Below are 27,712 nucleotides of genomic sequence, written 5' to 3' on the forward strand. Positions count from 1 at the left end.
CAATTACAACATGGAACCGTAAACGGGATGAGACACTGTTATGATAAGCAAAGGTTTATATCTATGCACGAGCACTATTTAACATGTATTCTTCGTGCCTTGTTTGTCAATTGCTCTGTGACGCCCATCAAATATGTCCAACCAACTTGGATGAAATTTCAGATTGTTTATGAATACAAATTTTGTTGGATTTCTTAAAAATGTGTTTCGCAAGTGTTCGGTTCTTCGATCAAAAGCGTACAACATTCAATAGTTAAATCCTCCACATAGAGGAAGTGCGTCAGTTGTGGCAAGGCAAATAAACGCTGAGGCATGCATTTAAGTATCATGTTTTATTAGAAATAAAAATAATAGCTGTAAAAAACTTTCTAACTCATATTGGTTATAATCGCTAATTAGCTTTTTGCGTTCATTTTTTGTGGGCATTCGCGCTTGTGCACACACACAAATCTTGCACATCTTGTAAATAAAACACCAACAAATCGCATTGAAACTCTCACGGAATTACAAATTAATTTAAATACAAAATATATACGTGTGTAAGTATATAAAGGCATACACACATAATGTATGTCTCTATGGCGATACAAAGTATATGAGTAGTGAATTGGAAATGACAAGAATTAAATGTCGCAATGGTTTCAATAAGGCATTTTCGCAAAATGTAAGTAATGTGTTAGTGTTTGAGTGTGTGTGTGTGTGTGTGTGTGTAAACCACTTTTCCGCGCTTTTACGCAAGTTACAAGAAACTTTTATAAAAAGTAGCTTTACTAGTATTTAGTACTGAGTTGTATCTTAAACTATTTATGCTCTCCTCCTCTCACGTTTTCTGCCTATTCAAATTGTCGTATGCTTGCTGATGACTGGACTTAGTCCAATTAGATTGAGCTATTCAATTGATTGTGATGATGTGTGGTTTTACTTTCCTAGGGTTTTCTATGGCATCGTTGTCGTTGCGCTGCACCGTTGTCATCATCACCCGTTATATGCCGGGCACGCGCCTAATCCCAATGCTTGTTCTTCTGTATTACTTATGCTATTTAGTTCATTGTATTGAATTTATATATTTATATCGCTGGTTGTCCATTGTTCTTCTCCTACTCCTGTGTCGTTCGCTGTTGCAGTTCTAATTTTAATTAACAATAACCAAATCGCGCCAAATCTCATCTTGACAAACTATGCGAACGTTCGCGGCTGCTGCTGCTGCCCGAAGAAATCGCTTGTTTTATATTGCCGATTTCACCAACGCGTTGGTGCGGTGGGAGCTTGTCGAAGAATGGATGGCGCAGCGCATCACCTGAATAGGAAAAAAAGTAAGGAAATAATTAACGATTGTGTTGGCAGGGAGTATATCTCTCCTTAAATTGTTTCAAATTGGTTTAGTTATCTGTCAAAGTGTTCTAATAGGGCTTTTAGTTCTTTTTAAAATAAGTATTTTGTGCTCCTACTCACCTAACGTCACGCGTTGCGATGGTTCATACTCCAACATTTTCTTGATCAGATCGAAAAGTTCGCAGTGATCTTCCGTGTCGCTCATTTGATATCTAAACAGCGGCTTACAATGATCGCGCACATAACGGCCAGCCGAAGATTTCTCATCCCAGTCTAACTTACCGTGATAAAAGTATTTTGTTTTTGTTTTGCTGTAATGACAATGATTACTATACATTAATCGAATTTCATGAAGTGGACCGCTCGCAAAAATATGTAAGGATGTTTAGCTTTGCATTACCGTGCCATACGATATGGTATTTGACCAAGGATCCGCTCCATCATCGCTAGATGCTCACGATTGTCATGCGTTTGGAAGAGTGTTATGCCTAGGTACAGCTCGAAGAGAATACAACTGTAACAGAGAAAAACAATTTCATAATCAGTAAAAATTGTCTTTAATTTAGACTAGTAATAGACTGTTGCACGTACCCAACAGACCAGACGTCACAGGGCTGCGACCAGCCTAGCTCAAGAATAACCTCCGGCGCACGGTAGTGACGTGTAGATACAATTGTGCTATGATGTTCGTGATCAAATGTAGCCGAACCGAAATCAATTAGGCGAACATCGGTGTTTTTAACGCGACGCACTTCGCGATTCTAAAAATAAATAAGAATTCATATAAATATACATACACATATAAGTAAATATATTTAAACAAACAACTTTTGCGTTGTACACAATATTACTTTAGGAAAAACGAACAAAGGAAGCCTCGATAATATTAAGTATACAAAGGTTGTTATTGTGTATATTTTAAATTGCCAGCAGTAAGCTTATTGGCTAGTCGACATCACTCAGTAGCAATAGCGTTAAGTTACCAAGTCAGTCAGAAAAGATGCCCAATGGCCTTCTTTCCTCCACAGGAAATCCTCCAAATCACTGAGAGTACTGGGGAAGGTGGAAGAATCTCACCCAACTTTTGATGATTTTTTACTTATTACATATATACAGCGTGAAATACACAAACCTCTCTTACGTATTATCGTTATTTTGTTTCGTGCATTTCTATAGTTAAAAACATTAAACTTGATCATTATAAACTTACTATTTTGTGATTATAATGCGTCGTATACTCCGAATCTACGAAGAGTATATTTTCAGGTTTGAGATCAGTGTGCGTTAAGCGATTGTCGTGCAAAAATTTCACCGAATAGCATAATTGATAGGCCATGTGCCGTACTTGTTCCAATGGATATGGTTCATAGTTGTTCTCGCGCTGTAAATAAATTAAATAGTTTATTATGTGATTTAAAGAGAGAGTTAATGAAATGAAGCTTACCAAAAAATCGAACACACTTAAACCCAACATCTCGAAAACGATGCACATGTGGCCATGGTAATCGAACCAATCAATCATTTTCACGCACAAACTGTAAAGAGGCAAACAATTCGCATTAAACTATGTGTTGGGACAAAGTTTGCAAGTTATCCTTACTGGTCGCAATGGGGATCCTTTTGAGCGATTTTTTCCAACGCGTTTATTTCCAACTTCGCAGCTTCGCGATATTTCTCAACGTTTTTGATGATCTTCAAGGCCATGCAAAAGTCCCTAATGTTTTGTTGTAAAATTAATTTAGTTAGTAATAGTTCAAAAATATCCTCCAATATCGATAAAATATTTAATGCAATTTTAATTTTTTTTTTAACTTTTCCCTCAACATACCTCTCCATGTCCTTGACCTTCACGACACGTCCAAACGTACCCTCGCCCAGAGTAGCCATGATCTTATCTGAAAATTCGCAAAAAAGGACAACATTGTAAATCAAGTGGAACTTCGAATGCCCTCAATGCGATGAAGAAATTTGTTGAGTTTCTTATTTAGTTTTGCTCGCTACCTAAACTGAATTGAAGTGGTCAAGATATATCTGCTCGACTTTTATCATTACGAAAGAAATTTAAATTTTAAATTTATTTGAGTGCCGATAAAAATTAATGAATCTGATCGCGTTGAGTATTGAAAGTTCGATAGAGAGCTAATTTTACAAAAACAAAAACATTAAAACTTAGAACATAGGAAAAAAGCAAGTATTTCGATTAATTTTTGAGACCGTCTCAAATTAAAAGTAATAAATAAAAGGAAATCGCGTGCGTGCGTAAACGATAGAATGTTATTTAGAGAACAGAACTAAAAAATTTAATTAAGGATGGTAAACAATTCGAAAAACGCGTTTAAACATCTAAGGAATCGTTTCAATAAATACATACATATTTATACATATTGGCATGGTCAAAAATACAAAACATCATTTTAAAGTATTACACATTCCAATTCACGAGTGGTTAGTGAATTTCTTTAAAATAATGTTTTTTTTTTAATTTTTGTTACGGTCCTATCATCTCTAAAGACTGCAATTGCATTGTGTAAATATACTTCTAGCTGGGGTATCTTTGTAAGGTTTTCTTTGCAATTATGTATTTTCATGTATTAGATATAAAAAGGAAATATTAAAAAGGAAAGAAAACAAAAAGTTGCCACGAACATCTGTGATGAAGTATATCGCCGTTGTGATATATCAAGTGGCCATCAGCATCATCTTGTATGACGGGCTTTGCTGTCTGTGTGTGAGTGAGATAAGTGAGCGGATCGATCGCAACAGAATGCACCAAGTTCGATATTCGGCAGAAGCAGATTATTGGTAACGTCAGCGAGTATTTGGGCAGTGGATTTTAGTTGGTGGTGGCAGTGGCGTTGTTGACCGTTGACAGTTGGCAATGTTGTTGTGATGGCGAGGTTGATTAGTTGATTCAAGCCGAGTTGTGCGCACGTTGGTGGTGTATGGTAGAGTAGGCGAGGTCCGCAGTAGTTGCATGGTCGATTGGTCGGTCGGTTGATTGGTTGGGCGATTCACAAAACGATACAGGGTTCAGTCGTGGATAAACATACATGTGAGAAAGAGAGAAAAAGAAAAAAGAAACAGAGAAAAAAGAAAAAATCCATCGTCCCGCACGCAGCCAGAGGCATACATGTATAAGCGCACACGCCACCAGAATGTCGTTGCCACCATTGAGAACAATACAGTTGACACGAAGCAGCAACGCGCACAATATCATATCCATCATCATAGAACAGAAATTTTTACATAATGAACATACATCATCCCACGTTGACACCACATTTTCCAATCGTTTAGATATCATCATCATTATTATTATCATTGACGATATTAAAAATGCGCATATAGCAAAGCCATTTCCGGAAATATGTCAACACCACCAATCCATCATGAATTTCATCATTATCAATAAGTCATCATCATTATCATCATCAACATCAAGTGATTTTCATCATCATCATCATCATCATAATCAGAAAAAAACACGAGAAAAATACGAATCGTTTTTTCGGTAAGAAAATAGTTCGGACAAATTTTTGATTTGGTGTTTTTTAATTGTTTTTTTTTTTTTTTTTTTTTTTTTGTATTACAAAAAACATATTTTTCATTCTATGTGTTTAGTATAAATATTAATGTATATTACAACGTTAAGAAACGTAAGTTAGTTTTAATGCAAACACAACAAAAACAATAAAACAAAATTAACTCAAACTTATCACGAAAAATCATCTAGATTTAGTGAAAACAAAACGGAAAATGTATAAATGTTTATAGAGTGTTTGAAAAAGTAGTAAATCTTTGCAAAGTGGATTGAATGAAAATAATACGAAGAAGTTCTAGCATATAAGCCAATCTGGTATAGGACTAACTATGATAAAAATATACAGATATAATATATATATAAGAAAGATTTAAAAAGTACTTTTCAGAAATATATAACTATTATTTTTCAAGATCGTATGGCCGATAGATTATTTTATATTTTTATTCTTTTTTTTCAAATAAATATCCTCTTTTGATTACTTATTTTTTTTTAAATTAATATATATAAAAAAATGATAAACATAAATAACTAGATGGATTCTATATAATATAATTTAAATTGCATATGCACTTACATACATACAAATATATATATCGTACATACCTATGAATAACTTTCATTTAAAATATGCTTTTTTTTGATTTTTCAAATACATATACAAATACATCCACACATACACACCTTTCTGGGCACTGTGCCACAATACAATTTTGTAATCGTATAAAAACAGACAACAAATATAAATAGCATGCGACATGGTAAGATTTGTTAATTTACTTAATTATAGAGTTTCTGAAATTATATGATATTATATTTTCCACAAGTCAAATACATGCGAATACTTTAACTAGCCAATAGCAGGAGGCAGGAAGTGTTTCCAAAAATTTTGCCAAATTTCAAGGTTAACTTTATCTTGGCGATGCTTAAAAGTGTGTTAGCGTTGTGTATTTTGGTATATGGTTTAGACAACAACTCTCGCAAATATTCAGATAGATCTACCAATTTTGTTTGCTTCAATGTATTCTTGCGCCAACTAAAGTAGGAAAATATTTTTCTTTTTTTTTAACATTGAAGTATTTTTCAAACACTTTCCATCTACAATCAGTTACGCACCGTGAATAAGTCCGCAAATGCTCACATAAATACACATAGAATCAACAGAATTTCAACAAAAACGACATAATAATTGTGAAATTAATGGTATTAAAAAAGGTTTCATCAAAAAAATCAAATCACTTGAGATACGGGTGGTGTCTGCAGAAGAGCTTTTCGGGCTTGTCAATGCCAAATGCTTAACTTTTAGGTTTTACTATTTTTTCTTTATTTCGATGGGAATAGTTACTCCCTTTGGGCACACTGGTGGGTACAGCAGCGGCAGGAGCAAGCAAACAACATTCATATGTATATATAAATGCAATTACAGCTTTATGCAGCAGCCAAGCAAGCAGGCACACGAACAAGCAACGCGAATGTGAACGCCATAGCCACAGCCACAGCTTTAGAACAACAAAGTAGAAAACTTGAAATGCTAACTGTTTAAATGAATGTCAATTCACACAAATTACAATCAACAATTCGCTTACAAAGGCTGAGAGGGTTTTTGGAATGCGCGATCTCTGGAAGAGTGCCGCGCTTGTGGCGCTCTTCGACAAGATGTGTTGGTGTTGTTGATATTGGTGCAGTTGTTGCTGCTGATGCTGTTGGTAAGCATGGATCTGCTGGCGTTGATAAGCTGAAGTGGACGATGAGAGTCCAGCGGCTGTCCCCGTCCGACGACTACTGGCAACGCTAGATCCCCCAGCGCCGCCATATGAATAGTATGGATCGAAGAGATATGAGGATTTGTATGAATCGTTTAGAGGATTCTTGTACTGCTGATAACGACTGCTGCTGCTGTCTGCTGTCGGGCCTAGGGTATCTAAATCAGCCAACAGCGCAGCAGTGCGCGAAGATGTAGCCGGCTGGTAGCGTTGTGAACGTCCAGCGGCTAGACGTTCGCTAATGCCACCAAACGCCAAAGCCCCTGAGCTCGAAGAGTGCATGAGTCCGCCGTTCGATTTGAAACTGGAACCAGCAGTTGGTCTGTACTTGGAGAGGTCATTATTATTACGATCTGCATGTAGTGCGGTAACACTTGAGCCAGCAGAAGATGTGGAGCTTGGTGTACTAGTATAGGTTGACTGAGACGCTAACTCTTTGGATGTACTGAGGTTTGTGGTTGTAGGGACTTTAGTACTGTCTTCTGTGTCTTTAGCAAGAGCTGTTGTAGTTATAGTATTCGAATTAGTAGTAGGTGAGGTTGCGGGTTTATCTCCCTGACTACTGCTATCGGATTCTTCAGAGCTACTTTCCGAAGAACTATCACTATCGATAATTGGACTAGCTACTTTTTTTAGATTGCTTGTTGTCTTCTGTGTAGTAGACATTGCATTTGATGCTTCCCCTCCATTGTTGGCATTGATTTCTTGTTTTGAACTATTCGCCTCCGTCTTTTTAGTTTCGATTTCCTTCTCACTATTTTTTTCCAACTTAACTTTCTCAGCTGCCGCGGCAGCCGCATCCTCTTGCGCATAACGTAACAAACGTCCCTGAAGCTCCTTGCGTTTACGCATACGTTCTTCAAATTTACGCGCTTCCAGATACTGATTATCTTCTTTGAGAAGCAGCAAGATAGCGGCATTATCAGCAGACGACCGCTCATCGTTGAGTATCTCACGATCTTCATCTGTGAGTTCTTCCCTGCGCGTTGGTACACGTTGTGTGATATTTTCTTTGCGACGATGAGCAAACCGATTTCGAGAATTCGGTACCCCATAATCCTCGTAGTCTGGACGGAAAGAAGAATGTGCACTAGGCACAGTTTCAGTAGCGGATGCCAATAGATTTTCCGATGTCTTATTTCGACCGTAAGCACGAGGTCTGTTGCGTGAACTGCTGCCGCCGATTCCGCCACCAGCGCCGTTGCCATAATCATCGTACACATCACGACTTCTGTAGCTACGTGCGTTATAGCCAGCGGCATATTCCGCTCCACGGCCGGAACGGCTAGAACCTGGCGCATATCCCATTGCGCCACCGGCTCTTAGCGCTTCATAGTTTTCCAAATGGTGTCGTGGCACTTCATAATTCCGTCGATATCTACTTCCACCATAGTCTAGCGGATAATTTTCGTCGAGTAATGTTGTATGGTCGCCACGCGCACTGCCATTCGTACTCGTTATGTACCCGCTATCATTCGAATCACCCAAATACCGATTAGTCTTATTTCGTCCGAGGCGGTACGGCGTACGTTCCTTTCGGTCGACTGCATTAAAGGAGCCTGATGACAACTTTGGTCGCCCAGCACCCAACAACTGATGCGAAGTTGATGATTTGGAGAGAGGATTTCGGTTTTCATCGGGCTCGAGTGTTTTGTCGCGGTCGTCCTCGTGATGCCTATGGCGATCTAAGACATCCGAATATTTGTTTTCGAGACGGGATATGGCCGAAAGTTTGCTGGTGCCACCAGCGGTGGGAGTTCTGTCTTTGTCAGTGTCTTTTCTCTATGTACGCGAGGAGGAAGTAATTATTATTTTTTATTTTGATTTCGGAATAAACCGTTACGTTTGTATTTTGGAAATAGCAAAGTGAGAATAACAATCGCGATCGTCAAAAATTAGAATGTTATTAAACATTATGTACAACAATAAAAATTATGTTTTTATGTTTGAATATTTGAATTATACAATAAATTCAATTAAGATCACACTAGATTAGCCGGTACATCGCATAATTTCCTCGGATTGAAAAGCACATCAAGTGAAAGTATGCGAATATACATATGTATGCATGTATGTACGTATGTATGTATGTAAAAATAACATAATTTCTCATCTCAACAGGTACACATGAACAAATGTCGTGTATTCTGTAGTTCAGAACAGCCGCGGCCAATATAATGTTCCCCAATCGACCTTCAAAATATATATGTATAATATTCACGATATACGCACACATTATGCTACATATGCATATGCATTGAATACAAACCATACGGCAGAAATAAGAATGCGATCAATTTGTGTGGGTAAAGCACCGAACGGACATGCGCCACATCACCTTAGACCGCAGTAAGGGGGGGAGGCTGTTCTGTTAAACCACCCATACTTACATACGTAAAAATTTTTACCGAAATTGTTGCATACACCCCATATGTGTGTAGGTAGGAATTTGTGCATCCTTCCTCACACAACCGTATGCGGGGGGCAGCGGTGCGTGAGAAGGAAAACAAAAAGAAATGTGGGGAAAATGCTTGATTAAAGATAACTAATTCCACTGCATCGATCACTAATTGTGCAAAAGACATGCGTGCAAACACATATTATACTTGCACGGGTTACTTGAATCGCTCCGAATTTCTAATAAATATATGTAAATTGTTTATGAAAAGTTCTATGAATGTTAATATTTGAGACATTTGAAAATATTTACGGGAAAATGTTCACTAAATACACGACGAGACTGGCTATATACCGGAAAGAACAAAGTCTAATTAAAATCAAAACGAGAAAATATCAAAACAAGAATATTTGAAAATAAAAATAAAATTCACTTGAATAAACGCTATGAATAAACATTTATTTCAAAAATAGTATTTATATTTAGACCAAAAGGTACGACAAGACGACAGAGTTCGTCGAAAATTTATATGTGAATTTTTCGAAGTACAAATATTTGACTTTAATTTTCCTGTAATGCTGCTCCAGTCTCTTTACTTTCTCAATAAGTTAATTGATCGTATTAAACCAAAAGTTACATATTTATATAATTCAAAGTGTAGTTACACAGAAAGGAAGAGTATTTTCAGACATTTATTTGATTGAAATTAAGTTTTGGAAACTTTGCTTGACCATGTATTTAAATACGCAGTGCGATCTCGGCAAATGGTGGCATATAAACGTGTGCTAAAGGTAAAAAATTACGCGTTTTTCGCAAATTTCGTAATTACATCCAATGAATGACATGCAGACATTGGAAATATTTGTTTGAGCTTTGGCGTTTAGAAAATAAATAAATGAATCACTTGAATTAAATTTAAATGCTGATCAACAGCAGACGCCATCTAATTCGGATCGTCAGTGAACTATTTTTGGCGAATCAAATATTTTATACAAGTGATGGCGCATTTGAAATAATATTCGAAGACTTGCTATTTCCAAGATACAACTAAGCATATTGCAGATACTAACATCGTCATCAGCACGCCGCCCAAAGCTGCGCATTAGAGGCTTATAATATGACGTAACGGGACTCAAGTTCGACCGTAAACGATCCAGTGCGGACACGGCAGTTGCGCTTTTCTGATAGCGGCCTGTACTGGTGCCACCGCCACCGGCATAATAGCCACCCCCTGCTCCGCCTCCTCCATAATAACGTCGACGCTCCGACATCTCGTTGCTGTGTTTGTTATTGTTGGTAGCAGATTCACAATTATCGAACAGCCTTTCGCGATCTTTCACCGACTTTGAATTATTATTATCGAAGTTTGTTGGCGTCTTACTGGTATCCCGACGTTCGTCGTTTGCAGCACCTTTAATATCACTGCGATATACAACACAAAATTGGGGGGATATATTTGTTGTATTGCATATATGTTTATTATATATTTATATTTATATTTGAATTCAAAATTCAAAGTCTTTCATTCAAACATCACAGAAAACGACACCGCCGCCATAAGTCTTCCGAGCGCACTCAACACGATCACTTAGCACAAATTTTCGCGTACAGATCGCATCGCTTCGCGTATATATACATATATATATGAGCATTTTCTAATATCTATGCACATTGATCATAGATCTAGGTGAAGGTAATAAAAATCATTCCAAAATTACATATACACCTATGCACATACTTTAATTCGCCTTCAATTTGAAAACGCTTTAATATTTAAAATTTATATAGATCACTTAATAATTGGCACATATATTCTCAGAAAATCTTTTATATAGTATACTCCATTTGAATTTGGAAAATTATTTGCAGTTAAGCACACTGCTTTCAAAGTTTTCCTATCGCTTTCGAAAGGCAAATGATCGAACAAAGTCGTGAAGTTAGACTACGGATACATCGCACCGTAAGCGCAAATATTAACTGAACCAAATGGCACAGAAAGAAAATTCTCAAGCACATTTTTCACGATCCACCATTTAACCTATACATGCATATGTATGTATGCATATACTATACTTGTGCGATCAATGTGTGTGTGTTGTGAAAAAAATAAAAATATCATGTGAAAATCGTGTGTGCCTGCTACAAATACAGCTGGTTTGGGAAGTACAAGTGAAGGAATGAGAAATCTCACGACACTACAACTGGGGGCGTTTCAAAGCGATTTGACATTCACATATTTTGCAATTTCTAAAGAATCTCTCGTCGATGGCTTCTGTCCTTTTGGTTCCTGTTTTCAAATACTTAATGGTGTTTAAGTGAAAAGGAGTGCGTTCGTAAACACTCGGAATGTACCAAACCATTCAATTATGAACATTAGTTTTGTATCATCGAACGAATTTTCATTTTCTTTTAATATATTTCGAATACCAGAATAATATTTTTAAAATATATTTTTTTCGAAATTTATATTTTGGACCACCGTTATGACCAAGGCCTTTCTAGCAAAGTTGATCGTAATCTATTAGGTAATTAGAATAAAGAAAATGTTTAGATTTTCCTGGAAGAATGTGGAAGAGAAATTATTGCGGAATTTATTCATTTGTCGAGCAGAAATGACATTTATGTTTATGTAAACAAAATGTGATTTCTGCATGAAATTTAGCATACAATAAAAGAAAGAGTGATCTGACCAGGAAATATAGAGTGCTGCGTAGCTTAATTAATTCCGCATGCGTCAGAGTTAAGAGCATCGGATATGCACGCGCAAATTACCAAAGTCATGACAAGGAAACACTTTGTTATGTGCAGGTAAATTTACATATGTATATGGTACATAAGTAAATATAAATGACAGCCGCACACGCTATTTTCCTCGTTGGTGTTTGGTGAATCAAGAAATATATTTTATCATTAAACAACGCACCTTGAATTAACATGCAACAAAACGCACAATTTGATTTGATTTTAAAACTCATGCTGTAAACCATAACTTGGACTGTGAGGAAAAAAGACTCGTCACGAACAACCGACGCATCGTCTGATACATAATTTAACACTCTGGCAGAAGGAAAAGAAATTATAGTTTAAACGTAAACAGAAATAATAAACAGAGGTGACTATGAAGTAGATATAGATGTGAGTTCTTCGTGGGGTTGCTTTCGAAAGCTTTCGACATTATTCGCTCTAACAATTAAGAGAAAGAGAGAGATATACATATTTAGAGAGAGGGATGGTATAAGTGTGTAAACGAAAAGTGCTATTTTTAAAGGATCACTTCAACGCGCAAAGTTGAAAGTCTCGAAATTATCACGCAATAATTTTGCAATTATATCAAATGGACAACCAGATTACAATACTTAATATATACATACATATGTATGTGTGTACACAGGTAATGCTGTGAGCTGATCTTCTATATATTTTAAATATATGATCTTCTAAATATTTTCATTATATATTAAAAAATATGGAATGAAAACAAAGCATGATTAAATATCTTTAGCACCCTAAACGAGGTAACAAAAACTTGAAGTTCAGAGTGGAAAACATTTCATCATGGACATGTAGTTTTTTTATGAGGTTTCTAATTAAGTATGAATCGAACGAAAAAAGATTTATCCAAATTACAAACGATCAGAATTTACATAACGCGTTTTCCGTATTAACTCTGAAATAAGGTCGACAATCACACGACGACACGATGTTGCACAAATGTACTTCTGCGCGTAAATGCTGGTCGCACGAGTCAGATATACTAGCATGCGTGAGCACGCTCGCCCCACGACAATAACGCACTAACGGCGCTAGACACCAGCAATGGCGATCAGACGCCCGAACGCGACCGTAATGAACGGCGATGGCATTTTTGTAATGATTATTATTTTGTATTATTTGCATTGCACTTTCCGTACAGAAAATTACCGATTTCGTTTTTGGTGCTGCTGATTTTGGCTTTTATCGGGTCGTTCGCTCGGATGACGACGGAATCTTTGTAAGAGACTGCTATAGCTTTCCGACAAGAGCTGTGTTACACTCGCCGCTGTGGCGCTGCGTATGTAGCGGCGCTGTTGACGAGATGGCTGCTGCTGCGACGTTGTTGCTGCAGTTGTTGTTGTCGCAGTAATTGTCGCCTCAGATGTTGGAGGTGGCAATGGTGTTGCTGTCTCCGAGTTCGGCATATCTGTTGGCGTGGGAGACATGATCCCAACGCCATTTGTGTCATCAGCAGCTTTTCCGCCGCTGCCACTATCTTTGTCTTTCTTCTTCGATTTGCTGTTGACATTGTTATCTGCCGCCACCAGCCCCTGACGTTCACTTTTTTCGCGATGAAATCGATTCAAGAATGTTGTGGCCATTCTTTACTTTTGTTCAATTTATATTATTTTATTGCTTATACTACCGTTATTCCACTGCGAAACGATTGCTACCACTTCAAAGTGCTTTTGGTTGCAGATAGTTTAGTTTTGTTATTTTCACCTTTCACCTTTCCCCGTGCCCGTTTTATTTTAAATCAATAAACTCACATTGAATTCGCTTTATTTTCCAAAAAAGTAAAAAAAAAAATATGTAAAAGCACTATTTAATCCGTTATATTTGATGTTTAGCGAACAGTCCAATTTCCGGGATATTTCACAACATTTTCAAACCATCACCAATGAAAATACCAATCCTCAAATAATTGTTACCAAGTGATTGCTACGAAGAGAAATGCATAGGTGGGGTGCGTATTGGCTAGTAAAAGAGTGGAAGCGTTCAATTTAAGTTCTTATTTCGAAATGATCTTTGCCTCTACGTTTTGTTTACATTCCACTTTCGCGTGTTTATATATTTTTCATTGCGTAGCACACGCCTGTTTAATCTACACACAGAAGCACATTTCAATTTGACCTTATGGAAATGAGGAAGTTCTATTTTGGTTCACAAAATAGACCGAAGTTATTTTTATGAAAAAATAAGCGAATAATATCTGTACGAGTTTTTATTTAATTTAATTATTAAAACGGTATTATCAAATCAAATAATAATTGAAGACGAGAAATTACAAAAACCATTATTGAGTTCAATGGAGAGGCAGCTCGTTAGTGTGATTTGCCTATCTTCACTGGGCGGTCGGGATAGGTAAATAATAATAAATCTTTGATGTTATGCTGTAGAAAAAATTAGCTTTGCCAAAAATAGCTGCATGTCTAAGAATATTTCCTATTGCCAATGTTCGTTTAGCCGTTAGGTCACTCCTTGGCTTTTGCTCTTGGCAAAAATTGCTCTTCATATGTACTTGGGTACGTTCGTAGGTTTGTATGGGTCTGTGTACTTGCATATAATAGTGTATGGCGACGCTGACAGACAAACTTTTCGAATTATTTCCTTCAGACGGCTCTTGTGTTAGATGCTGCTGTTGTTTTTGTTGGTGTGACTATTCTTGAAGTTAATGGTTCCGTTTTTGTAGCGCTTTTGCGTCAATACTGTTTGCAATGAATTTATCATGTTTTGCTTTAAATTGTTTTCATTGATTTGTATGTAACACTTTTTATTTTTAATACAGCAATGGGTTATTATGCTCGTATCTAGCGAGTGCTTAGCGCTTTTTCGTTTATTTTACAATTACATATAAAAAAAAAATTTAAATTTAATTAAATTTAAAAATTTCCTTTTTTTGCACATTCTTTGAATTTCGCTGAAAAGGCTACCATTTCGTGTATTTTCAAAATGAAAACGCGAAGTTATTGCAATCGCTCGAATCAGGAATCAAGAATTCTAAATATTCGTTCGTATTTTTGTTTTTCTTATAATTGATTCTTATTTTCTTAACGATTACAATCCAGTCGACACCACGATTATTAATAAAACTACACCCGCCACAGTCGACTCTCATTTACCACTAACAATAAGAATTTTCAAAACACATTATTCGAAATGGCCACGAACACTCAGTTCGGCCATTGGCTGCAAAGCTCGTACACATCGATCTATAATTCACGAAGCTATTGCCGCACTACAGTTTTTTGGCTGATGCGCCAAAGTTGACGTTGTCTACTCTAGCGTAGTTGTTGAAAAGTTTTCGAAAACATCAAGATGTTATTTTCGAAAATTATATTCTCTTGGGAGATCAAGAGAGTCCGTTCGAAAATATTTTTTCTCATTCGAAAGCAAATTTTCAAAATCTAATGAGATTTTGCGACTGAGAACTCCAAACGCAACATAAAGAGAGACGTGTAAAGAGAAACTAACCAACCAACGCTACATTTAGAAATGTACATATGCATATCTTAATGAAAATGAAAATACTATTCACACTCTACAATAATTTATGATTAATCATTTACCGAATCATCACGTCAGAGCCTAGCAACGGAGACATACTCGGCACATACTAATTTCCAACTAATTTGTAAGTAATTGGGAAAACTTCAGCATTTAGCTGCAAAACACAGGGCGTATGAGCGATTTAATTCAGCGCCTAAGTATATGCAAAACAGTCGCAGAAAATCAGTTATAATCCAAACACAGCCACAAGGTGTAATATAACGTATTAGTGAGGGCATTGCAAAATTAAATTATAAGTCAAACACTTCTTGACAGTTTGTAAGTTCTTGACAGCAGCAATAACTCTTCGTTAAGTAATATAGAACTAGGTGTAGTACAAGTAGGTATTTTTCCAACTTCAATCCAATATTTTGTCAATGAAGTTGCTAAACCTCAGCATCTATTTCTCGGTTAACTGTAATACCACCACATACAAATGCCTATTTCTCCATTCATACATATGTATATTCGTCACTGCGAAATGGTGAGCGGAAATTGACATTGAAAGAGTAGCAGTTTTTGTTTACTTCTGTGCTGTGTGGGGTATTGATTGCGTGCCCAACTGCTAAATTATGTAGTATTCGGGGCCAAGCCGAGACCAACGCCATTGGCTGTTTAACTGAACGATCATCTGGTTCCTCTTTGCTTCTCTGCTTCGCCGACCAACAGCAAATACAAAGAAGAGAGTAATGGAAGAATAAAAACTGAGCAGAGGAGGTTCTTCCATGACATATTTACACAATTTTCATTAAGCATCTAATTCACTAGTTCACTATTGCAATAAACATGCTTGTCTCAGGAAAACAACATTTCGAAAATCGTGCAAGAGTATTAGTATATCGGCACGGCAGGCTGATTTGGAGAAAATCGTCTGCGAGTGTAACTTGTGCGCAAGTTGAAGCAAATTTTTCTTTTTGTATTTTCGTATTTTGTTTTTAACTAACATGGGATTCTGTTGGTGGACGAAATGCGATGAGTAATCGCACTATTTTTGTTTATTTCTTAATACTTAGTACTCAAATAGATGGGTATGTAAATACATACATATGTATGCAGGCAAGTCTGGCGAATTTTACAATAAGGTGCACATGAGTTTTTGTCTTAAAGGGTTACGATTTTTTCGATATCAAAAATACATATATTGAAAATGTTACATGGACAATCGGAGAGAAAATCAAAATAAACTAAGAAATTTGGTCCCCTTAGAAATCCATCCAACCGATTAGAGTTTTGATGACCCGCATGCAGTATAGAGGTACACACTTTGGAATAATAAATTGAAAATCAAAACGACAACAAGAATTTGTGCGCCAAAAGAACTTTTACAGCAGTTAAAATAAGAAATATATGAGAGCAATATTGAATATTAATGACAGCAAAAGCGTTAAAGCGAATCGAGGTCTTCTTAAATACTTCTTCGGCTCCATTGTATGCGCAGGTTCACTGTATTTCACTGTATTCCGCGCACAATTAACAAAACACTTATTACATATGCTAAACACGTCGGTCGCCACAATATCAATTATAGAAATTATTGTACTTACAAACGGTAATAACGTAGCGTATGTGTTCTTCTACCCATATAGCCCGTATTCACAGACAATCATTCACACACCATTTATAACATATTTGAATTTTGAATAAAATAAAATGTCTGTGGGTAATTGGCATAAGCAACGGTGTTTGTGTGTGTGTGTGTGTGTGTAACCGAAATCAGCAAATGCGGCGATGGGTTAGTAATTAGGAGAACAGCAGATCGCAAAGCGGCTTACATACAGATACGAGTATGCACATTAATTAGTATGACGCACAATGAGCATTGGCAACAAAGACCACAACAAACTGTCAACAGAAGTAAAAAAAAAAACGAAAAAACGAAATAAAAACAGAAACGAAACAAAACGAAAAATTAATAAAAAAAATTGAGAGAAACTACCTCGATATAGTGTAGTGCTAGTGCGGATTTGGACATTTGATTGTGTGATTGATTTAAAATAACTGAATTACTTTGTTGCTGCTGCAACAGCACTTGCTGATGCTGATGCTGGTAACCAGCACCGGGACCATGGTTCGGGGCCATCGGGCGGTGCGTGTCGAAGCACATGGTCGAAGTGGAGGCTGATTGTGTGAGGGGATTCGGTTGATGTGGAGCAGCAGTGGCGTTGGCAGAGCCAAAAGCGTGATACGAAGCGCCACCTGCTGACTGTTGCAATTGTTGTTGTGCTTGCGAATTGTGTTGTGTTGAAAAGCCACCGCCACCACCACCATTCTGTGACTGCTGTTGCCTCTGCTGCTGCTGCTGCTGTTGATGACGGAAGAGTTTGTGTTGTATATTCCCGAGTGAGTAGTTGCTCTGTTTCGGATATAAATAAGAATCGAAGCTTGGCAATACTTTACACTCGGGTTGCATCGGCTGTGATTGTTGTTGTTGCTGTTGCATCTTTGGTACATTAAAGTACTGGCTGGGCGGCTGCTGCGCCTTACTACCTAATAACTGGAATCCGTTCGGTCGCTGAGCAGCACAAAAAGAGGCCGAGTGCGCCAAGGCATTGCCTTCATGTTGAGGCGGTTGCGCATACATGAAATTGTACTTAGTTTGCTGTTTCTGCTGTTGTTGCTGTGATTGTTGAGCTGTTAAAAAGCCAGTCATAAACTGCGTATGTTGTTGTTGCGGCAAGTTGGTATATTTATTCTCCTTGTTGGTATTGTTCTTTTGCAAAAAACTCGCTAAACCAGTTGCAGCTTTGGGCTGAAGCAGCTGCTGTTGCTGCTCTGGCTGTGGCTGTTGCTGTTGAAAGGCAGCTTGTTGCATCAACTTCTTTCCGACATTTGAAGCCGAAGCGGTGTGCTGCAACTTGTGCGTTTGCTGGTGCTGCCAGAACGGATCTGTGGTCCCGCTCATGGCTGAGCATGCAAAGGAGTTCCAATTCAAAAATGGACGCTTCTGTTGAGGATAGGCATGTTGCTGTGTAGGCGTGACTGTTTGTTTGTCCGGCTGTGGCTGATGCAATGCCTGCGGTTTTCTTAGACGTAACATATCACCTTGTTGTAGTGGTTGTTGTTCATTCTGGAGTAGCGACTGCATTTGCATTTGCTTTTGTGGCTGCAGAATGGAGCGCTGATAGCCACTGCTACCTAACGGTATTTGCGAGGTTGAGCTTGACTTGCCTAGGGGAAAGCTTTTCTTCGATAACTGCGGCAGTTGCTGATGTTGTTGCATTCTGAGGATGTTGCTTTGGTCTTCGCTAAATTGTTTTCCTGTGCCGGTTGGAGTAGCCAAGGTGCTTGATGGTGTGGATGTTGTCACCAATTCTGCAGCAAAGTTACTCGCTTCTTTGTTGCTGTTGTCAATGTTTCCCAATTTGGACAACTCGTTCAAGCACTTCTCAACCTTATTGTCGACGTCCTTTTGACGTTTTGTCAATTCTAAATTGGCACTGCTTTGAGTCTTGGTGACTTTAAGGCCTTGCTCATCGCTTGACATAGCTGCACTGCTGCTGGGTGTGGCGCCCACATTACGAGGCGCTTGCTTCCTTCCTGGAGTAAGGAGGCTTCCCTTTGCTTCTGTAGATGGTATGTGAAACGATGATGTAAATTTCGATAGTTGTGGCAAATGTGTGCTGCAGCAATTTGTTGTTGTAACACTACTTGTACTGATTGTACTGTTACTCTTTTCCGATTTGCGATCAGATGCTGACGGTGTGGCAACAGCACTATTATCCGCTGTCTTTGAGCATAACTGAGCCGGTCTCGATTTTTTAACCGTCTCATTAGAAGAATCCGATTTTTCGATGTTGCTTATTACAATTTGCTTTTGGGGTCGAGTAGGGTGCTGGGGATGTTTAACTTCGGATTGTGGATGATCTTTTTTGTCCTGCTGCTTGTGCATTTGCAGCAGTGCTTGCGTTTGTTTCTGGCGTATCATCAGCTCGTCACTGAGGGCCGATTTCGGTTTCTCACTTGGAGCCACCAAGGAAGTTGTCATAGCAGGCGCACGCGACGCAGCCGCAGCGGATGACTGTGGCAACGTAGCGGTTTGGGCTGAATCACCACCGACCGATCGCTGCATATAGAACGGACTATATTTATATATCACGCCGACGCCGAAAACACTCGAGCTCGACGCACTCTTGAGCAAACCACGCACGGGATTCGCCCCTCCTGTTGTCGGTGTGGCCGACGTCGTTGTCGCATTGCTTATTAACGCGGATGGCTGGTTTATTTGGTCTGCTGTGAACGTGGGCATTATGATAGCTGTATTGGAATTGCTACGACTCAATGCGGGCAAGTGTTTCATATAGGAGGGTATGTGTGTGCGACTGGTTGAACGCACCAGATTCTTCGCAGGGGTTGTAGCAACTTGAGTGTGTGTCGTGGCAGTGCCGAAATTTGATGCAGTTGAGATCAGCCCGGATGGCACATGAGACAGTGAAACACTTTTATTTAATGGCGCCAGCTGTGAATATTGTTGTATTTGCACAGGCTGCTGTAGCTGGTGATAATTTACCTGTGGGGATGGTGGTTGGGCGACATTGATCTTTACAGGTAGTTTGCTGACAAAACTTGGAGGCGCCAGTGGAACTGTGAGAGAATTATCATTGCACATTAGCTTATAAAGTTCTTCTTTAGTAACAGCCTGCCGCACTTTCATATCCAAGTGCGATAAAGATGCATTCTTCTGAAGTTTATTTGGCTTATGGAGTTCCTTTTGCGCCGCTTCCGCAACCGTCGGATCGAATATGGCCAACTTCTTAGCAGTCTGGGCATCCACCTTAAGTGGTGCCCCTGCAGCGCCCACCGTGCTCACTGTAGGTGCGCAAATTTTTTCATAGTTCCATATGGACCGCTTCGGAGTTTGACGTTTCTGTGACGACATTAAATTTTCTGTCCAAAAATCGTTCATTAATTGCTTGTTAAGTGAAAGGTTGGATCCGTTGGAAGTTGAGTTCTTCTGCTCCATCGACAACGGGGTACATTGCGGTGTTACCATTTCCTGAATGCAGACAAATTGCGGCGAATTCGAATATGGCATACTGTTACTAGAAGTACTACGTTGCAATTTTGGCGCATGATGCTGCTGTCCTCCTGTAGAGAATATGGAAGGATATGCCAAGCGAGAGCGGTTCGTGAGGTTGGTTGATTGTGGACTTTCCACTGAAGGGGAATTACCGAAATTTACGGATGAGGACTTCGTCAGGTTATGAGCAGATATATTTGGACGGCTTGAAGCCTGTGACTCCATTGGTGAGGATAATATGACACTTTTGCGAGAATTTGAGTTTGAAACTGGCGCCTGCCGTCGCTTCAAACGGTCGTACAAGTCCTCGCACTCCTGAAACTCCTTATGCAATTTTTTGTCCAATTCTGTGTAGTCGGGTAGACTTTTCAGATATTGATTCATCATTTCGATTTCTGCATCATAAATATTTGCGTCTAATTTAACAGCTGCTGTCTGCTTCTCCAATTCTTTCTGTTGCGCAACCAATCTATCTAAATCAATCTCAAGTTCAGGCTTGGCCGAGACGGAGGTGAGCTCTGGTAGACGTAAAACGGCACTACCAATACAGACGTTGTCGTTTTTTGGCAATGACAAATCTGTTTCACTGCGGGGCGACCCATTAAAAGGCTTGCAGCCGCGCCGATGAATTGCAGCTTTTGCCTGGACACTAGTTTCATCTTTTTGGCTCATTTGTAACGATATTGTCACGTTCCCGCTAGAACTGTATTTGGGTGCTCTCACGGGAACAGGCGGTGGTGGCGACGACGATGGTGAGGATGTTGAAGAAGATAGCGACAATGATGAAGCCGGACTTGATCCTATAGCCGACATCATGTAAGGCGGTACAGCAGGTATTGAAATTTGTGATGATATAGTGCCAGTAACTGTATTATACGACAAATGGTAATTTTTACGACCTACTGGCGGCGTAGATTTTGGACTCGCAGTCACTGGTGGTCGACCAGTAGTCTTCCGACCAACCAAAGGAGAAGAAGCTGGCGAACATAAACCGGACCTAGTTTCGGTCTTACTTGAAGATAATACCGTCGCAATTTGGGGCGGTACAAAATGATACACTTGCTCTGACGCCGAGGGTTTATTCGTGTTGTTTGACGTCGATTCGCCAAACGTGGCGACCGTGACGGGCACCATTGGATCTGTTGGATCTGAAGTGCACACCTTAAAAGAAGAATGAGATTCTATTGCTTTGGATACGCCTTGATGATTATCGCCATTAGCGTCGATCTCTTCCGCTTCAAACACAGACGAAGTAATCACAGATTTCACTGTTGCTTTTGTAGGAATGGATAGCGGTGGTGGTGATTCATAGCTGCTATTTGAGTGTTCTATTGTACTTGATGTTATTGTTTTTGATTCGTTATTGGTTTCGATGGATGAGCGCTTAACATTTTCACTCATTTGTTTAGGAGGATGATCGAAACAAATTGATTAAAAAAGCTTCGCAATGTTATAATATTTATGATGTATACTGAAGTTATAGAATCTGTTATGACCACATTTATTTAGTTTAGATTTCACTATCATCTCAATATCAATTGCACACTACTTAACAACGCATGTATAAATTCTCCCCCGACTACAAAGTTTGCCAAAAAATTAAACAAAATATTATATTCTAAATTGGATGTTCTGAAGACACTTGTGTATGCCTTGCAACATTCAACATTGTGACATCACAGAAAAACAGCTGAACATTGACCTTGAAACGATCACGTACGTGACAGATACATTGCATGAACGACACAACTCAAAATGCCAACACATACACCAAAATCAAATGCAAAACGAACGACCAACCAACCTTGAGATACTGCTCCGGTATTTTACCGTTCTTTGGTATAACAAACTTCTTAATAATAATGATTTTATCGCCTTCGATCTTTTGAATAGTAATTGGCACACCAAGTTGAGGACGTTGGTTCTGCGGCGGACGTTGCACCACCGGATGTGCAGGACGTAAGCCAGTATCTGTCCTTCCTTGTGGACCTGTTAGAATGCCACCCGGATTTGGTTTTGGCGGTACTGCTACTGTAGTAGCTGACTTTTGTAGACCAATTGCAGGCTTCGGCTTTGGCTTCGGAGCTACTGTCACCGGCTTTTGATCCTTCTTCTCGCTACGCACAATGGAAAAGTGATAGAGTGGCTTGTCGTCATCGAGAATACTCTTCTGTTGCACAGGTTTCTTTTCGACGCGTCGCAACACTACTCCCAACATTGGTGCCTCATTCTTTTTGATTCCGATTTGAGACCTCGGCGGAGACACTTTTTTCAAATTGACCCCTAATTTAACACCGACAGGTGGTGGAGTTTTAGTCCGATGAACCATTTTACCGGCAGGTATATCTCGCTTGGAAGTATCTTCATCTAGTGGGAGAGTCTCAACTATAGCCAGATTGTTCTTCGGCAATAATGGGTTAGTATGCAACACAGGCTCTGGTGCCACCAGGGGCGAAGGTCCTGGAAAGAGAGCAGACAAACTACTTCTGCGACGCTCCATATTCGGCGTTGAAGTAGTTTTTGAGAGAGGAAAAGTAGAAAGTGGCTGCACCACTGCTGGTAAAGTTGTGGCAACTTCTTCGGCTGTACTAACGGCACTGCCCCGCCTGCTTGTATTTTTGCTAGCATTTACTGATACAGACACACTGGCCGATGCTGATAGCGCCGAGCCAATGCTGCTCAAACTCGAACTATGTAGACGGTCTGGCGCCGGACTTCGTACGTGGTGTGAACGCGGCGATGAAATTGAGATAATAGAAGGTCCATCAGGAGAAACTGGCGACAATGAACATTCCGGTTGTACTTCTCGTGCAACAGCATCTAAACCACGCTGGCAACGGTGCATACGCAGTAATTCGATGGAATCGGATATCTTATGTTGGTTCTGTGGGGTTTCATACTCGTCTGTAGACGACTTGGAAGTGGAACGTTTGCTTGACTCGTACTCGTCATAAACCGCACCACGACCTTTCGATAAATTATCTTCTGAATTAAGCTCCAATTGTGGTTTTGGCGAATCCGCTTTAGTTTTAGAGCTAAGCACATTACCTACGTTTGCTCCGCTACCACCGACAATCGACAAAAACTCCTCATCTACTTGTTTGTCGAACACATTCGGCAAGGAGGTCATACCTTCCAGAGGGGCCGGCGAGAGCGGTATATGTTCCTCTCTTGTGAGCAACACACTATGTTCATAGGTGCTGGGCAACTGAGATGATGAAATTATAAATCCATCGGTTGGTGGTGATCGCGGCTTTGGTATATCCGCTACAGATTTATTTGTGCTCAGTATCTCGGGAGGTGTTGTATTGTCACTTGGATATTTGCAACCAGTATTAAGCGTCAATAAGTCGAGTTTGTTGACAACAGCTGGCGTAGCAGGCGAAGATACCGACTGCGTGGCAGCTACATTTACAAGGGCAGCTTTTATTTCATCTGAGGCAGCAGAGCGTATAGCTGCGAATTCAGTCGCCGTCATCTGCTTTACACTCAAACGGCGTGAGGAGTCGATAATGTGAACTTGGCCACCGCCACCACCCCCAACAATACTGGCATTGTTCGCGTTCAGATCGGGGCAACTAAGGGCGATCAATTCGCTAAATTCGTTGGACATAACTGCGACGTTAAACTGCTATTAGTCTTTCTCGTAACAATTCGATTTTATTTTATTTTATTTTGTCGGTTTTTGTTGGCACTTAAATTATCTTGCAATTGAGGTCGTGCAGTGTGGCTTTTACGTACGTCGTTCAATGTTACACTTCTTGTGGTTAATAGTTTCGAAAATTACTATGATTTACTTTTATTTTAGCACACAGATTTAATTCAGAATTGGAAATATTTGATGGTAAAACTATAGTTTAATTGCTAAAAAAACGCACACAAAAATTAATGATTACTCAACGCCAAATAGCGATGAGCGCCTTCACACGACTTTTTGACGTGCTTGAACCTCACGACGAATATCACTAATGGTCTGACCGAGCGAATAAAGCTTTTCAATTACTGCGAAATGCGTTTCAAATGCAATGTGAAAGTGACCAAATCGATCCGAGGGACATTAAGTACACAATTCGAACAGTTACTTGTTTATTTCAGCTTCCACGCACCTCTACAAAGACCGAGGTATCATTAATCTATTGGTATTTTTGGCAGACATTGTATATTTGAGATTAGCATCCATCCGATCTCCCAAATCTCTCACCGAATTTTTACAATCGCGTCAATTTCTTGGCGCGGCTTTTCTTGCTCTCTCTCGGGGTCAAATTGACCGAGCAATGAAGGTTTATTTTGCCATCCATCAATGTACATACTCGAGTATGTAGAATATGACGTCATTGGCGGCAGTCTTTATCCAATGAGTTTAGAATTATTGAACAAAGCATCAACTAACAACATTGCTCTTGCGAACAGAGCAATTCCCCATTATTGGGGTGAAATTCAACAGAATAATGTAAAAATTATAAGCCAAGTCCCCTCTACTTCTGCAGTAGACAGCATTTCAATGCATTTCTGCATAATTTTCAGCAACTTCCTATCGCGTACATTAAGTATATTCGTATTGTAAAAGTTCATGGACAACTTAAAGATATATCAAAACTAAAATCGTCGGGCAAGAATCTATACAAGCATATGCGGTAAGTGTGACGTTGATTTTATTATATTTGTGTAAATTATACTCGTGTGTTTTTCCTGACATCACGAATATTTCATTCGCTTTTATTGTCGGTTAGGCCTTTTGCACTACAAGCTCACGAATGCATTTGACACATTTCAGAACTTCAACTGTTCCGTTTTGGTTTGTAGGCAGAAATAGGTCACGGTCACTAAAGTTAATGTTAAACGGCATTTTAATTTCACAATTTTGATAATGGGTATTTTTCTTAAATTTCGAATATCCGCAATTGTTGAATTTTTCTGCACCGGAAACGAAATGCAAATCGTAAATGTTTATTAACGCTCACATATAATCGAGTGTACATATATGTATATAGACATATATATATGGTATGTATATATAGTTACCAACTAGAATGAAGTCCCTCTCTGATTTCCAACTTCAGAGTGAATTTAGGTCTTTCTTTAGATTCTTTCTACAAAGTTTATAGTTTGTAACTAGTTGATTGGACTGCTGGGTAAATGGGTATGTGCTTGTTTGTATGTAGATGTACACACGAAATGGTATTGGAAAACTGGTGTTTTTCCTTTTTTCTGTTAATTTTCAGGCGTATTTACTGAAAATAGAAGATTCTAAAAATAATCACAACAACAAATGTAACCAATGGCAAACAAGGCAATAAACACTCAATTGAGTTGCGGTCTCTGCGAAAGCTGAAGTCAACGATTGTATAGTGTTGCCACAGAGACGGTTGATCGCCGTTGTTCTGTGCTGATCTGTGCGGCACAACAGCAACATCACACGTGCAGTGCGTGAATCAATGCAGAGTGGTGGTGAGGGGTAAGTCACACACATCAACTATGTATGTATGTGTTGGAATAGGTAAATACGCACAAAAGGCGGAATGGTTCCCTCGAACCAAAGGGACCAAAGTACAGCGATTTTCGGAAAAGTTACGTTTCGGTGTCGTCGAGATGCAAAGGCGACGGTGTTGGGTGTTCGCCGGAGTGCGAAATAAATGCGGAGTATATATATATATACATATACACATACATACATATCTATATGCTACTCCTGTTGGAAGTTGGAGAACAGAAAGTAAATTTAGCGAAATTATCGGCTTTTGTATTTTTAAATTAGTTAGATTTTTTGAATTCTTCTTTGCTGTTGTTGTTAATATTCAGGAACGCCCTATTTAACAGATCAAAAGACCGACACAAAATTGTGATCAAATACCGATTAGAAATAAACAAATTTTGCGAAAAAACACGCAATTTAATGGATCTGTCGGAGCCCATTAACAGACAAACACATTGAATTTAATTTAAAAATACACAGATAAGTTTCACTGTTTCCTATTCATTTTTGGCTCCTTCGTTTCGTTCACATATGTACATATATAACCCTCTGGCTGTCAACTTCTGCCATTTTACTTTTATTTGTTACTCGTCCCGTTTTTTGCCGTTGTATTTTTATCTTAAAAATGTATAATTCACTTTTCTCACAACTTATATTCTGCTCTGTACCGTGCACAAAGTTATGTCACCAATTTGGGATAACCGACACAAAGGAAACGTTCTATTTTTTATTTTCATATTGATTTCATTGTGTAGCCATTAAAAGGCAAATAAATAGAAAAGGCTATTTGCAACACTGGTTGTTTGGAAACTAACTATGTATATGAGCATGTTTATTTTCATTTGTTGTCTAATTCAACTGCACTTCAACAAACACTGAACCAAGTATCACGTACAATTCGTATGGGTATATTCGTGAATTGTATATGGTTTTAATAATACTTCCACTGCCGCAGTCACCGTAGCGCCAGCACAATTTTACATAAATCCGTAATATACTAAGAATAAGAGGAGATTTTAATTTGGAAAAGTTTTTTATCTGACTTTTGTCGCGCGCACACAACCGTCTAATGATAATTTTGGTTTTCTTCTGATTTAGTTTTTCGGACTGTAATGAGTATAAGCAGCGCAAACATCAGTCGTCCGAAAGAAGCCAACATCTGCTCACTTTCAACAAAAAAAAAAACAACAAAAAATTATTCGAAATAAGTCGATCAAGATAAATCTCACCTACAAAAATATCTTTCGAGTTCAAGTTATATATACTTGTAGTTCTATATATGCATATGCATGTCGGAACTTTAGAAGTCACATCTCCTTCGATTTCGAAAATGTTTCGACGGTGATGGTGTTGGTGCCGTAGAAAAAGTGTGTTGCGCGCGCATTGTTTTGGAAGCGAGCGAAAATATCGAAATAGACAAATACATGAAAATAAACGAACAATTCTCCTATAATTACGATTTGACGCGCTCTTACGGGAGTTTCTCTTAAAGAAAGTGAGCAAGCAAAATGTCTCAGAGCAGAGAGCGATAAGTAGGTTGAGGATTGACACAGCTGATATTCCGCATTACTTCTTCAAGTACATAACATTCACTAAATAGACCGAATTTAAATACGGCCTGACAAAATGTGGTATCCTTTTGCTTTTCCTTTTTTTTGTGATATCGCCAAGTGATACAATTTGGTCGCTAGGTAAGACATGTGTCAGAATTTTGAAACAATGGACGTGACGTGTGTGCTAAATAATGCTCTGTTTAAATCATGCAGAATCATGCATTAGTTCATTAATGATTCAAATTGTATGACATTAGTTTATACCCGAGCGATTTCATTAACACACTTACGAGGTAATCATTATCATGCTCAAAGAAATACTCATCCGTTAT

The 27,712-nt window shown here is 38.8% G+C and overlaps 2 protein-coding genes across 6 annotated transcripts; both read right to left on the reverse strand.

Annotated features, from left to right (window-relative positions):
* Positions 1 to 672: 672 nt before the first annotated feature.
* Doa_0 (probable serine/threonine-protein kinase dyrk2) lies at positions 673 to 27,664 on the reverse strand. 5 transcript variants are annotated; one of them, XM_011187678.3, is made up of 12 exons: positions 12,956 to 17,224; positions 10,105 to 10,456; positions 6,460 to 8,418; positions 3,979 to 4,054; positions 3,161 to 3,227; positions 2,933 to 3,046; positions 2,777 to 2,867; positions 2,543 to 2,713; positions 1,924 to 2,093; positions 1,733 to 1,846; positions 1,453 to 1,661; positions 673 to 1,297 (listed from the first exon to the last, which is right to left on the reverse strand). In XM_011187678.3, the coding sequence occupies exons 1-12, from the start codon at positions 13,387 to 13,389 to the stop codon at positions 1,164 to 1,166; spliced, it is 3,891 nt and encodes a 1,296-aa protein (XP_011185980.1). In that variant the 5' UTR covers positions 13,390 to 17,224; the 3' UTR covers positions 673 to 1,163. The 5 variants fall into 5 exon arrangements, with proteins under 5 accessions (XP_011185980.1, XP_028897593.1, XP_054081109.1 ...); XM_029041760.2 differs by having other exon boundaries at positions 1,453 to 1,643; positions 12,956 to 17,218; XM_054225134.1 differs by lacking the exon at positions 12,956 to 17,224 and adding an exon at positions 12,752 to 12,921.
* LOC114804238 (uncharacterized) lies at positions 22,105 to 23,967 on the reverse strand. Its single transcript, XM_029041686.2, has one exon. It carries the CDS (start codon positions 23,965 to 23,967, stop codon positions 22,105 to 22,107), a length of 1,863 nt encoding a protein of 620 aa, XP_028897519.1.
* Positions 27,665 to 27,712: the final 48 nt, after the last annotated feature.

This window comes from Zeugodacus cucurbitae, chromosome 2, assembly GCF_028554725.1.
Source record: "Zeugodacus cucurbitae isolate PBARC_wt_2022May chromosome 2, idZeuCucr1.2, whole genome shotgun sequence".
NCBI lineage: Eukaryota > Metazoa > Arthropoda > Insecta > Diptera > Tephritidae > Zeugodacus > Zeugodacus cucurbitae.

Coding starts and splice junctions, on each gene's coding strand:
- LOC114804238 (XM_029041686.2), bottom strand. CDS start 23,967: ATGTCCAACGAATTTAGCGAATTGATCGCCCTTAGTTGCCCCGATCTG.
- Doa_0 (XM_011187676.3), bottom strand. CDS start 21,755: ATGAGTGAAAATGTTAAGCGCTCATCCATCGAAACCAATAACGAATCA. Junction 4,055..17,273: donor TAGCACTACACTATATCGAG/GTAGTTTCTCTC, acceptor ACTCACACACAG/ACAGCAAAGCCCGTCATACA. Junction 2,714..2,776: donor TAAGTGTGTTCGATTTTTTG/GTAAGCTTCATT, acceptor ATTTATTTACAG/CGCGAGAACAACTATGAACC.